The sequence below is a fragment of the Schistocerca nitens genome, chromosome 8 (assembly GCF_023898315.1).
Source record: "Schistocerca nitens isolate TAMUIC-IGC-003100 chromosome 8, iqSchNite1.1, whole genome shotgun sequence".
NCBI lineage: Eukaryota > Metazoa > Arthropoda > Insecta > Orthoptera > Acrididae > Schistocerca > Schistocerca nitens.
In genome coordinates, this window is record NC_064621.1 from 443,196,040 (window position 1) to 443,210,356 (window position 14,317).

General features: G+C 38.3%; 1 protein-coding gene across 1 annotated transcript in view; it reads left to right on the top strand.

Annotated features, from left to right (window-relative positions):
• Window positions 1-14,317, top strand: part of LOC126199032 (synembryn-A) — a 130,441-nt gene that overhangs the window by 106,041 nt on the left and 10,083 nt on the right. The window contains exon 9 of the mRNA XM_049935733.1: window positions 9,602-9,721. Within this exon, the coding sequence (XP_049791690.1) occupies window positions 9,602-9,721 (120 nt within the window). The remainder of the gene's footprint in view (window positions 1-9,601; window positions 9,722-14,317) is intronic.

Here is a 14,317-nt window from a genome sequence, read left to right on the forward strand (position 1 = left end):
GGTGATGATGAGGGAATTAGATTAGTAAATGAGACACTTAAAGTAGTAGATGAGTTTTGCTATTTGGGGAGCAAATAGCTGATGATGGTCGAAGTAGAGAGGATATAAGATGTAGGCTGGCTATGGCAAGGAAAGCGTTTCTGAAGAAGAGAAATTTTTTGACATCGAGTATAGATTTAAGTGACGGGAAGTCCTTTCTGAAAGTATTTATATGGAGTGTAGCCATGTATGGAAGTGAAACATGGACGGTAAATAGTTTATACAAGAAGAGAATTGAGGCTTTCAAAATGTGGTGCTACAGAAGAATGCTGAAGAGTAGATGGATAGATCACGTAATGAATGAGGAGGTACTGAATTGAATTGGGAAGAAGAGGAATTTGTGGCACAGCTTGAGTAGAAGAAGGGATTGGTTGGTAGGACATGTTCTGAGGCATCAAAGGATCACCAGTTTAGTATTTGAGCGCAGCATGGAAGGTAAAAATTGTAGAGGGAGACCAAGAGATGAATACACCAAACAGATTCAGAAGGATGTAGGTTGCAGTACGTACTTGGAGATGAAGCTTGCACAGGATAGGGTAGCATGGAGAGCTGCATCAAACCAGTCTCTGCACTGAAGACAACAACAACAACAACAACAACAACCACCACCACCATACTTTCCACGTTTTTCCTTCATGAAGACTGTGTAGGGGCACCTGTCACAGAACAATGACAATATTTCGTCAGCAACAGTGTGCATTCCAGCAGAATAATATCTTGGCAGTAATTCATTCATTTTATAAATACTTCTTGTATTGCAGCAAACTTGTCATGTTCCATGCACTCATTTTGCATCTCTCCGTCATCAAATCTTACTATTTTAGTAAGTTGATGGAATCTAGTTCTACTCATAGCTGCAGTGTAAACAAATCTTCCTCAAGTGTTGGGCCATAAATCACGAATAGGTGACTCACTATTCCCCTCCTTCACAATAACAATATGTAACCCTATATACGCTATGAATTCAAGTCTGTCTGTTTTGGGTAAATTCTGTCACAAAGCTTTTGCATTGGTATGCTTTATTATGATGTTAACAATTTCTGGAGAAATAATCATTTCAAGTGATTCTCTTATAGTTCATACTTTACCTTCACTTCTTATGCCTTCTTGCTCTTTTACTATGTTTTGTGCTGCCTGCCTTGTGTTATGAAAATGTTTGGACGTAAAAACTTTTCCAGTGATTGTAAAATACTTCTCACTGACCTTGCCAGTGGCGTCATCATCCGCTTCAGGTGAAATAATAAAAACAATAAACATTTTTATCATAATTTTAAAATATGAAATATCAATCTAAAGTACAATATTTACAAAAGTACCCTCCCCCTTCCCCATCCCCCTTTGATACTCGTAAGGGTTAAGGAGTAAATATATTGGGAAGTGAGTGACGAATTCCATCCTCCTTAAAAGGCTTCAGCAAGATGTATGGTTATCTAATTCGTACTGCTCACATGTGCTGAACGAACACTGTATTTAGTATAGGTGAACTACCCCAGACAGTTATTCCATAAGACAACAGGAAGTGAAAATAAACACCAAATACTTTAAAACTTTTGTCTTTAAATCAACAGAATTGAGAGAAGCTTCTGAGGGCAAACATACAGAACTGAGCTTCTTGATTAGTTCATCTACATGTTGACTTCATTTTAACTTGTTATCCAACTGGACTCCAAGGAATTTTGCATGGGTTGTTTCAGCTAGTGTAGAACAGTTAATGTCCCTTCCGGTGCTAACAGGTCATCATTGCTTCCTCAAAACTGCATAATATGACTCTCTAATTGTTTGCTGTGAGCCACTTGTAGATCTGTTCAATTATCATCAGAGCTGTGTCCACTAAGGTTGAGTTTCAGCCCTTGATTAGTATGCTTGTGTTGGTTATCAAGCAACACTGCAGTTTTTGAACTGCTCTTTAAAGTCAAGGCAGATCATTTACATAGGTGAAGAATAAGAGTGGGCCCAGTACTGATCCTTGTGGCACCCAACACTTCATGTTCCCCCATTATAAGGTTTCATGCCTATGATACTGTGTGTCAAGAACATCATCTGCTTTCTGTTATGAAGACAAGACTTCATCCATGCAAGAGTGACACTATTAATGCCATAACATTTAGTTTGCCAAGTACAGTTTTGTGATTCAAATAATCAAAGGCCTTGGAGAGGTAACAGAATATACCAGTAGCAGTTCATTTGTGAAGTCTTTTATTGCTTTTTCTGTGGAGAATCCTATAGAGAAGCCAATATAAAAGGCAGAGAAATGCTTCCACACCAACCAGCCCTTCTGTAATTTGGATGTGTAGTGTTATGATTTTTCTCCAGTCACAAACCTTTCCAGAAGTCATAGTCACATAGCACATTTGAGTGCCCAAGAAGTGCCTTCATCCTCTGGTCTCTGTAGTCATTCGCTGGTACTGAGATACCCAGTAGAAGATGACTTTTACAAAGTGGAGTTCCTTATGCAGAGGCTTGTACACTGTCTCATATGAACTGCTCAGCTCAGTTTCACAGACAAATCTTACTGCCACATACAATCACCTGCTCAATTTCTTGTCACAGTTACTGGCACCAATGTGGCTCATCAGCAGTGCACATTTAACATACAGCAAAAGATGTGCACCACCTAGAGTCCTAGACAGTGTCTCCTTCACACTCCCCAACATTTCAGTGTGAATACCACTTTATTTTAATACTTTCACCCACAACAAATGCACCACAGCATGTTGCTCCTTACTTGTGAATGACTATACCACATGTGGCAATGTTGCTCATTACCTGATGTTGACATTACCAGGTCAAGGGCAGCTCCATTTTACAGCATCACATGTGGTATTGGGAGTACTTGTCTCTCAATTTCCGGTTTCCTAACCACAATAGTGCATTCTCATGCTCATTCAGAGAATGCTGCATTCAACAGCGTCAAATGTGGATGAGGTTACAATACAGACTATATTTTGATTAGGGAGGTAGTAACTGCCTAGTCAAACAAATTGGTAGGAAAAGGGATGCCCAAAAACTGACATTCTCCTATTTCTCATGAAATCAGAACAGTTGCTGAACCCAACTGCTTCCTGTTTAAACCTCATTTCAGCTTTACCAGGCAATGGTGGCAACTTTACCAAAGAGTTAAATTGCTAGTTACCCCATTAGAAGCAGATCTCACCAACTACAGAACTATGGGAAAATTTAGGCACTCAATGAAGTGCATATCACTCTCGCATGTACTTTATGGTTGTTGTACTTAAAATATTACTGGGCTATCTGAAGAAGCAACAGGCCTCTTTTGAAGGTTTAATGTGGGTGCTGATTGACACAAGGATGGAAAAGTTGCTGAAACTAATCCGTAACATACAAACAAAACAAAATAGTAAAGGACTGCAGAATAACAGTGTTTGAGTCATGCATACATTTCACATCATCTTTCCTCTTTGTTATTTTCACAGTCTAACAATTTATTTTGTCTTCTTATTTATCTACCTTCTAACGTTTTGACAACTAAGAGTGTGTGAAGTGTATGTGCAAACTTCCCACTTCTCTTATATGAGTCAACTTACTTGGTGTACACAGCCGATCTTCTTCTCTGGATAGCCGTCTTCTGGAATCTCTATAAACTTCTTCTCCGAAGAATGATGCTAGTTACAGGAACCTTAAAGACGCCAGTGTATAAAACGTTAACCATTCAAAGGATTGGTAAGTTTTACAGTTCCGAGGAAAAATCTATGGAAAACCTACTGTCACTTAGCACGAAAAATGTGTATTTTTGGCAGGAAAAAGTATATTTTTTAAATGGGAGATCTGGGAAAAACCCAGGAATTTTTTTTCCTTGTCCGCGTATACACCCTATGAGAGCACTTCCTCTTTCCATTCTGGTAGGTACGCCACTTTATAAAACATTCATATTTTTTAGGCCACAGGTCGTCCTATCTCCCCATAGGTATGCCTGTCCTTTAAATTTAGTAAATGCCGGGTACATCCCCCTTATCCTTTCTGAGTAGGCCTCACATTTCATTACCCTAGTATACGTTTCTATATATACTATAAGTATTTTTTTTTTTAAACTACAAATCTACTCTACACTTCGCATTCACTTCTGAATATATCATTTAATCCCTAGAGTCCTCCTCTACTTCTCAACTTTTATACTGTTAGTAGATACTATGTCTAAATATAGTTCAAGTCCTACTATCCTACGATTCATCAATTTTCAGAGTATTTATTATACTGACTTTTCTTAAATGACTATCACAATCAATTCACATTTGTTTTCTGTGCTCACGCCTCCTTCTTATGTATACTTGATGTAAAATCATCCTAGTTTTTATACACTTATGAATGTATGTATGTTTTTGCCCCCCCCCTCCCCCCCCCCTCCCCCTTATGTACACACATTCTGTCCCCTACAACACCTGGCAATTCTCACATTGCAACAGGTTTCTAATCTGTAATTTCAATGTTTGTGTATAAGAGTATTCTTGTGCGTATGCGGATGTGTGTTCGTGTAGTCTGATTCTTCAGCATTGTTATCTAAAGATAAGATGTAGGTTGTTAGAAACCACAGAAACAAGGAAAGACTTCAGCAATAGAAGTTTGTGAATATGGAAAAATGGAAAAAATATATAGGTCCTCAAATGAGAAGTAAGAAGGGAAAAAAATAGATATGTTTGTTAAGATCTAAGAAGAGAAAGAAGATAGCCCCAAAGACAGGAAATCCTTACCACCCTCCTTCCCCAGGATCCCTACCCCTCAGGTACTTGTGTGAGGTGCCGGAGGTGGTTTGGTGTTAAATCATCTCCTACAGTATGGGTATTTCCACCTTCACCTTTGAGGTCCCCGAAGGAAATCTTAGCAACCCTATGGAAATGGCAAATGGTGAAGAATCAGGCACACTTGGTTGTGAGCGTTGTCTGAAAGGTGTGATGTGTATTTTGTGTTAGCCATGGTTTATTTGCTCTTGTAAACCTTGTTTTTATCTACAACCCCCCCCCCCCCCCTTTCAAACGTAATACAAACCCTCTCATTTATATCACATCTCACAAAAGGTATAAAATATTCTATACAAAATGGAAAATCTATATACTATGGTATATTAGTTGTTCAATTAGTCACACAATATTATATTTTCTACAAACATAATATTCAATTCAGTTCACTTTATCTAAGTATCACTTTTTACCTGTGATTATCTAGGATTGTTTTTTATTTGACTGTCATATCCGGTTTTCTAAGATATAAGATTACAGGATAGTTTAAGATTTTAGGAATAGATGACAGAATAGTTTAAGATTTTAAAGGTATTTGGTGCAGGAAAGTTGTTTCGGAAGAAACACTGAAAACAACTAGGGATCTGACGGTCGTCACTCCGCCCGTTAACTCAGAATTTTAAAGTCCCTGGGGCATAGAAAACAGCATAGTTTGATAGGAATTCGGTGCAGAAAAACTATTATGGAAGAAACACCGAAAATAACTCGGGATCCGATGGTCGTCACTCCGCCCCTTAACTCAGAACGTTAACGTCCCTGGGGGTTATGACTCCGCTCGGTTTCCTTGGATCTGATATTAACTTTTCTTGTGCACTGGCAGACCAGTATTTCTCTTTAAACTTCTTTTGATAGTCTCCCCATGAAGAAAAATTCTCAATATTTACAGTTCTCCATTTTGATGCGTCTCGTAGAAGGTAACCCACAACAAATTCAATCTTTTTAGAATCTTCCCAATTTTTCGGTAAAGCTTGGTTAAACCTTTTCAAAAACTGTGTCGGATGTACATCTCCATTGGGCTTAAATTAAGGGAATTGTCACAATAACCCTTAAGCTCCCCGTTGCAAATCAGTAACTACTTCACTGGTTAACACCACATTAGTTGAAGTTACTTGTTTTTCTACTTGTTCCTGGATAAGTTTGAATTCTCTCCAGAGTTTGTCTATGCCCTTTCTGGTATCCTGTAAGTTCAGAAGAAGCCATAGGGGACAAGTTCCTGGATGTTATTCTCTCGGTAAATTTTCTTTCTATAATTTCTTCGACTTATTCTTCCAAACTACTTACATTTACGATATCAGAGTTTGCTATTTTCTCTTTAAAGCTTCTTTCTATGTTATCCACTTGTGTACTTATACCTGTAATTTGCGATTGAATGACAAGCATTAACTCTCACGGCTTATCTACACTTTGTTTTAAAGTACTCAGTCCCTGCTTTACAGCATTAAATGTTACACACATTTTCGAAAGATCCTAATTTTTCGTTGATTTCTGATTCTACATTATTGCATCTGTCCTCAATCTCAAATTCTAACTTTTTTGACAACTCTCGGAAATTATCATTCTGTTTATTACTAAGGTCAGTGAACATATGATTTACATGAATGTGCAGGGAACTAGTTAATTCATTCTTTAAATCTATCTTAACATTCTCTATATTCTCTACTTTAGTATTTAAAGCATCGAATTCAGTCTTCAAATCTCCCATGCCTTCACATAGATTACTAAATTCTTTACTTTGTGAATCTACCTTGGCACTTAACAATCCTAAAGTTCCGTACTGAACATCCAATTTAGCATTTAACTGCAGACTTAGCATTTAAGGCTTCATTTAATTGAGTTTTGATTACATTTACCAACTTAGACCAGTCTGGTCCTTCTTTTACTAATTTGCATAGCCATGACTGGTTCTGAAGTTTCCCCAACTTGCTGTTCGTTATCCATATTTTTACAAGCTTTAGACCTTGTGAGCATTTAACTTCAAGTATAATAACTACACTAATAAAGTTCACTCAATGTTTTGTATCACTTCTTGCTAAGGTACTAAAGTTTTGTTTTGCACTCACCCGACGTACACATCTCGCAGCGTAGGGGAGCGGATGTGACGGCAGGTCAGTACCGGTGTACAGTAGTTGGTGCCGGCGACGTCGGATGTAGGCTGGTTTCCACAACTGTGTCCCCGCAATGCGTGTGAGAGCTGTATACTCCCTGCACCAGATCTTCTTAGTAGTTTCCTTCTAGGCGTATCTCTTCTTAGTCTAATATGTCGAGATCTTCTCTCTGGTTTTTAATATTGTGACTTTCTTACATCATCTCCTTTTTTTACATTCGCAAATTTTCTCCATCTGGTACTTTAGGCTTAATTCAATTTCTTGGAATGATTCTTTTGTCTCATTATGCTCAGTTGCTATAGCAACACATGATAACTTCTTATCTCGTTTTTGTCACAGAATTCCTTTTTTCCTTCGGTCCTTTCACATCGGTCACCACATTCTAACTTTTTGATGACTAAGAGTGTGTGAAGTGTATGTGCAAACTTCCCACTTCTTTTATACGAGTCGACTTACTTGGTGTACACAGCCGATCTTCTTCTCTGGATAGCCGGCTTCTGGAATCTCTATAAACTTGCTAGTTACGGGAACCTTAAAGACTCTCTCTCTACTTGCGTAATAATTATGTACTCGAAAAATACTTTTAAATAACTATCGGTATATTTGAGCTTCATAAAGATCAAAATTCACTCTTCACTCATAAACATTGGACTTCTTGTAAGCCACTCGTATCATCTCACATTAGAAACAGCTTTATGTACATTTAGCAAAGAGTTGGCTTAACAACCACAACTCTATTACAAACAAATCGTAAATACATCTTGCCTCCAGCAAATACAACATAAGAGGTTTTTTTTTTTTTTCAGACTTCAGGATCTCAGTTGTTCTTGTTATTTATAACAATGGTCACTGATACAATTAGCACAGAATAACCTAGAAGTTCCACAGTTCTTCCCTATACTTTCACTAGAACTTCCACGGATCGCTTGACAAGTACTTGTCAGTGCCATTTGTCCGCCACGTCTACCTTCTGCTCGCGACTGATTTTGCACCTGCACACACAAACATGTCACTCACAGTAGGTAGGATTCTAGCATCCCACTCTCACATCTAAAATATTGTGTGTTCAAGACGGTAGTAGGTCGAGTGGTTCTAGAATTTATGCAGAAATTCTCGAAACACTGCAACCTCCTTTCATTTCACAGTCAAACACCTATCAATGTGCACTTGCTTTTCCAGTATCTCTTTGGGGCCAAACATAATGTTCTGTTTTATTGTTCTGTATGTCATACATTTTATTTTCATTAAGATTTGTTGACATTTTTAAAAGTTTTTTGTCAGTAGCAGTAGTACTTTTACAAGGGGGAGTCAAATGAAAACCTTAAAAGTGTAATTGAAAATCAAAATTTCACATCATTTTCTGCAAGATGTCAGTACTGTTACGAGTTTTGTAAAGAATGACCTACAGGTGGTTGCATACTACAGACAACCAAACACAGGCACAGTACAAGTTCAAAATGGTTGCACCACTTAAGATGTGCACCAAGGAAGAAAAGCGTTCTTTCATATGTTTTCTGAGCAGTGAAGGTTCGAAACCTAGTGAATTCCATTGGTGAGTTAAGGTCTAGTACGCTGATGCATATTTATTGCTGCAGCAAGTGAAGTGGAGTAGAAATGGCATAACTTATGTGACAGATGCTCAGCACCCAGATCAGGCACACCGCATTGTGACACTAGAGTCAACTGTAGCTGTTGAAGCCATTGTGATGGAAAATTGCCATGTTGCTGTGGATGAAAGAGCTACAAATCTGAACATTAGTATAGCTCAGCACATGGCGTCATTCACGAAGCACTTAAGTTTCACAAAGTGTGTTCAAGATTGGTGCCACGGCAGCTCATGCCAGAACTGAAGAACTTCCATGGTGCTTTGAAGCTGAAGATGATGGCATCTTCATAAAAATTGTTACAGGAGACTAAACTTGAGTATACTACCACCAACTTGAAACAAAGAGCCCAAGCAAGGAATGGTGCCATTCCTCATCATCAAAACCCAAGAAGTCCCGGATGCACCTACTGACACTCTTTTGGGATAAAAAAGGTTTTGTCTTGGAACACTACACAACTAGAGTAAATGCCATCACCAGTGCATCGTAGTCCAATATGTTAAAAAGTCAGCTTCAGCTTGCAATAAGATCAAAGTGACATGGATTTCTGACTACAAGTGTCATTTTGCAACACAACAATGCTCAGCCTCATACTGCTCGTGCAGCACTTGCAGCCATCAATGACCTGCACTTTGATACTCTGCTACATCTTCCATACACATCAGACCTTGCACCGAGTTTCTACCACATGTCTGGATCACTCAAAGAGGTGATGGGAGGAACGATTTTTATATATATATATCCCCACCATCCCATGGAGGAAGTGTCTTGAATGACAGGGAGACTATATTGAAAAATTATGCACTTGTTTTTCACTTTTGCTCAGGAAAAAAATAAAAAATTTTAATATTTAAGATTTTCATTTGACTTGACTTCTCATTATAATTCCAATTGAGTTTTTAACATTATTTACGTGCCATGCACCTTATTTACATCATGTTTTTCCTATTATTGTCTGGTGTTCTTTCTTTCATGACAGCCATTTCGTGGTTCAGTTTATCTGACCTAGTTTACAACCCTACCAGGCCTGATAACGTCCTTCCCCATATGTTCTGTCAATATTTTAAAATGTAATGACAAAATTTTTGAATTATTTCCTTAGTGTGAATCCTGTTACTGGCTGCTATGAACCACCAAAACCAGATCCAACTGCTGGAATGTCTGATGAACAAAAAGAATATGAGGCAATGCAGCTTGTTAACATGATGGATCAACTAACGAGGTAAGTTGCCTGATTCACTGCATTCTCAATAAACTTCTCAGAGCAGTAGTCCAGTTGGTTGTTTGTGTCAGCTAGGTTAGGTATACCGCTCAAAAAATCGAGCTGTCTGTATGAAACTGTGCAGTGATGTCAGTCCTCCTCTGCATATTTACTGTTCAGTGTACTACAGTTTTCCCAATGGTGGATAGACTTGGTGAAGATCTTGGTTGTAGAAGTCTACATTTTGGCTATTCATGAGATGTTCCACCTTGAAATTTTGGAGTGTCTGCCATGCTGTGATTTCCTCATCTGAGGAAAAAACAAGAAGTCATTGGGTGCTGTGTCAGAAGAATACAGAGGGTGAGGCAAAATTGATAGCTCAAAGAAAAAGCATGTGCAACTGTCTCCTGTACTCAATGAGTTGGAGCATTGTCAAGGAGCTAAAACACCACCCTAGGACAACTTCTTGCAACACTTCATCTTGATAGCCTCCAATAACATTGTCGGGAGGTTTTGGTAGCATCTTACTGTGTCCATTTGCTCTTCAAGAGTACAATCTTTTAGTAACACTCCATTGCAGTCCCAGAATGCTCTCAGCATCTCTTTTTCCAATGATGGTGTAGTCTTTGCCTCTTTTGGTGGTGGTGAATTCAAGTTTCCATTGCGTGCTGTGCTCTTTTATCTCACAGTCATAATGAAACACCCAGCACTCATTCATGATGATTAGTTGGCAAAAGAAATCATCTAGATTGGCTTGACATAGCTTAAACATTTCTGCTTCTACCTTGTTCATTAGCCTCTTAGAATGAGTGTGAACAGTTTTGGAACCCAGTAGGTGGCAACCTTTGTCACAGTCAGGATACTATGCAAGATGTTGGAAACTGATACGTGATTGATTTTCATTTTTTCCACTTGAATTGTGACATAGCAGCCATCAAGCACCAGAGCTCGTATGTCTCTTGCAATTCCCGGTTCTTCACAAGGAGATGGTCTGCCACTTTGTTCTTCATCATTTGGACTTGTTTGATCACATTGGAAGCACCTGTGCAACCTAACCACCATGTTATATGATTCACCGTGTTATATGATTCACCGTGTTATATGTTTGTGTGTTGTTGTTGCACATGTCCACGAACTTCGCATTGATTGTTGCAGCTTTGTTCACCTTCTAATGCAGAAAACAAGGTACCACATTATTCTACATTTCATTGATGAGCAGTACCGGTTTGTTTTGACTCCCGTAGCAGTGTACTACAGTTCTGTGGCATGGTGATTACAATGTGTGCCAGTACTGTTAACATTTGTCTGCAATCAGACAAAAATTAATTGCATAACTTTATTAGTTTAAGCTGATAAATAGAACTTCATGACATTCCTTTAAAAGATGCAACACAATTTATTTTACTTCATCACCTTGTGCAGTTGTGCAGAGCTGGAAAATTTGTTTAAGCTAATTGATTAAATCTGTGAAACTCACTTCAGTATTAATTTCTAGATAGTTTAAAAATTTTACAGTGTAGCTGTTATCTACATATGACTAATTATCCAACACATTCAGACACAACACTATTCTCGTGATTGCTGCCAACAAACAATAACAACTGTCTCTTCTAATTGTTTTTATGTTTGTAGTTTTCCATCATTCATAGTTTCTTGCTAACAATGTTGCAGTACCCTGCCCCTTGGAACTGCGCATAAACATTAACTTTTTGGGGCTGTAAATAATAACTTTCAATGCTTCATAATGGTAGTCCTCTCTTTCATTTATGATAGATATGCAAAATTTGAAAACATTTATTAAAATAATAATAATAATAATAATAATAATAAAGAAAAAAGAAAATTCTTTATAGAACGATCAGAAACTAGCAAACTACACAAAGCAGTCACTCATATAAATACATCGTCTACACCACTGCAATTTCATAACCGCTTCTGCAACCCTTTAGATCACATAACATCAACAGATACGAAGAAAGTAAATTGGAAAAAGAAAACACTACATGGCAAGCACCCGTATCATCTAACACAGCCACACATCGATCAAGACGCATCCAACACATGGCTAAGAAAAGGCAATATATACAGTGAGACAAAAGAATTCATGATTGCAATACAGGATCACACAATAAACACCAGATATTACAGCAAGCATATTATTAAAGATCCCAATACCACAACAGATAAATGCAGACTTTGCAAACAACAAATAGAAACAGTAGATCACGTCACAAGCGGATGTACAACACTAGCAAATACAGAATACCCCAGAAGACATGACAATGTAGCAAAAATAATACATCAACAGCTTGCCTTACAACATAAACTAATAAAACAACATGTTCCCACATACAAGTATGCACCACAAAATGTACTGGAGAATGATGAATACAAATTATACTGGAACAGAACCATTATAACAGATAAAACAACACCACATAACAAACCTGACATCATACTCACCAATAAAAAGAAGAAATTAACACAACTAATCGAAATATCCATACCCAATACAACAAATATATAGAGACCAACATCAGAATTATATAAATACACAGACAAGATTACGGATACAATAAGGAAAAGAAGAATGCAGTTCTACGGACATATCCACAGGATGAATGAAAACAGAATTTCAAAGCGAATTCTTAAAGTCATCAACTCAGGCAGGGGAAAAACAAAATGGATAAAAGAAGTTGAAGAGGACCTCAGACAAGCACACATAACAGTAAACGATGCAGAAAATAGAACTGAATTCAGGAACATCATCAAAAAACATAAATTTGACACCACAACACGGAAGAGACCAGGATGCAAATGGACAGCGGAGCGAAAGAAACAACACAGTGAACACATGAAGAAAATTTGGGCTCAGAAAAAACATAAACAATCATCATAAAGGAATTCAAGTTCAAACGCTCTCTTAAATGGGAATAATCGAAAATAATAATAATAATAATAATATGATAGGCATTCAATAAGTAATGCAACACATTTTTCTGAAAGCAGTATAATTTTGTTCATGATTTCGATACACCATATTATTCCCTACTCATTTGGCTAAAAAACCCTATTTTCCAACATAACCTTCATTCAACGTGACGGCCTTACACCACCTTACTGGGGGAACCTGTATGCCTGCATGGTATCACTCCACTGATCTATGTTGGAGCCAACACCTGTGTCGATAACCTCCCCATCATCCACATACTGCTTCCCACAGAGTGCATCCTTCATTGGTGCAGGTGTGAAATACAAGCTGAAAGGTGGGTGAGGAAGAACTGTCCAGTGAAGTTTCTGTGAGCTTGTCTTGGGTGTACAGACTTGTGTGAGGATTTACGCTGTCACGAAGGAGTAGTTTGCATGAATTTTTGTGGTGATGAACATGCCGAACTTGTTTCTTCATTTTCCTTTATTTATTGAACACCCCTTATAACAATAATTATCATAATAATAATTGCGTGCAGCTCAATGGCCAAGTGCAAGTCATTCAATTGGACGTCATTACAGTAGCTATCCTGTCCCAAACCTACCCCAGTCATCCAATCAGGAAAAGGGGTCCTACAGTTTACAGTGGAATCTGAACCATGTATCATTCCTGATGAGTGCTCACATCATTGGGAAGTGAACATTGAATGAAAGACACTCTGAAAGTTACTGTTGTCCACCCAGGATTCAGTTCCACAACCTCTTGGTTTAAGGGCATGCAATCAACCGCTAGATCCACAGGCCTGACATTAATTAATATGAAACAATTTGTATATTGTGTGGTTACTCATAATCATGGACCTTGCCATTGGTGGGGAGGCTTGCGTGCCTCAGCGATACAGATAGCCGTACCGTAGGTGCAACCACAATGGAGGGGTATCTGTTGAGAGGCCAGACAAACGTGTGGTTCCTGAAGAGGGACAGCAGACTTTTCAGTAGTTGCAGGGGCAACAGTCTGGATGATTGACTGATCTGGCCTTGTAACACTAACCAAAACGGCCTTGCTGTGCTGATACTGCAAACAACTGAAGCAAGGGGAAACTACAGCCGTAATTTTTCCTGAGGGCTTGCAGCTTTACTGTACGGTTAAATGATGATGGCATCCTCTTGGGTAAAATATTCCGGAGGTAAAATAGTCCCTCATTCAGATCTCCGGGCGGGGACTACTCAGGAGGACGTCATTATCAGTAGAAAGAAAACTGGCATTCTACGGATCGGAGTGTGGAATGTCAGATCCCTTAATCGAGCAGGTAGGTTAGAAAATTTAAAAAGGGAAATGGATAGGTTAAAGTTAGATATAGTGGGAATTAGTGAAGTTCGCTGGCAGGAGGAACAAGACTTCTGGTCAGGTGACTACAGGGTTATAAACACAAAATCAAATAGGGGTAATGCAGGAGTAGGTTTAATAATGAATAGGAAAATAGGAATGCGGGTAATCTACTACAAACAGCATAGTGAACGCATTATTGTGGCCAAGATAGACACGAAGCCCACGCTTACTACAGTAGTACACGTTTACATGCCAACTAGCTCTGCAGATGACGAAGAAATTGAAGAAATGTGTGATGAAATAAAAGAAATTATTCAGATAGTGAAGGGAGACGAAAATTTAGTAGTCATGGGTGACTG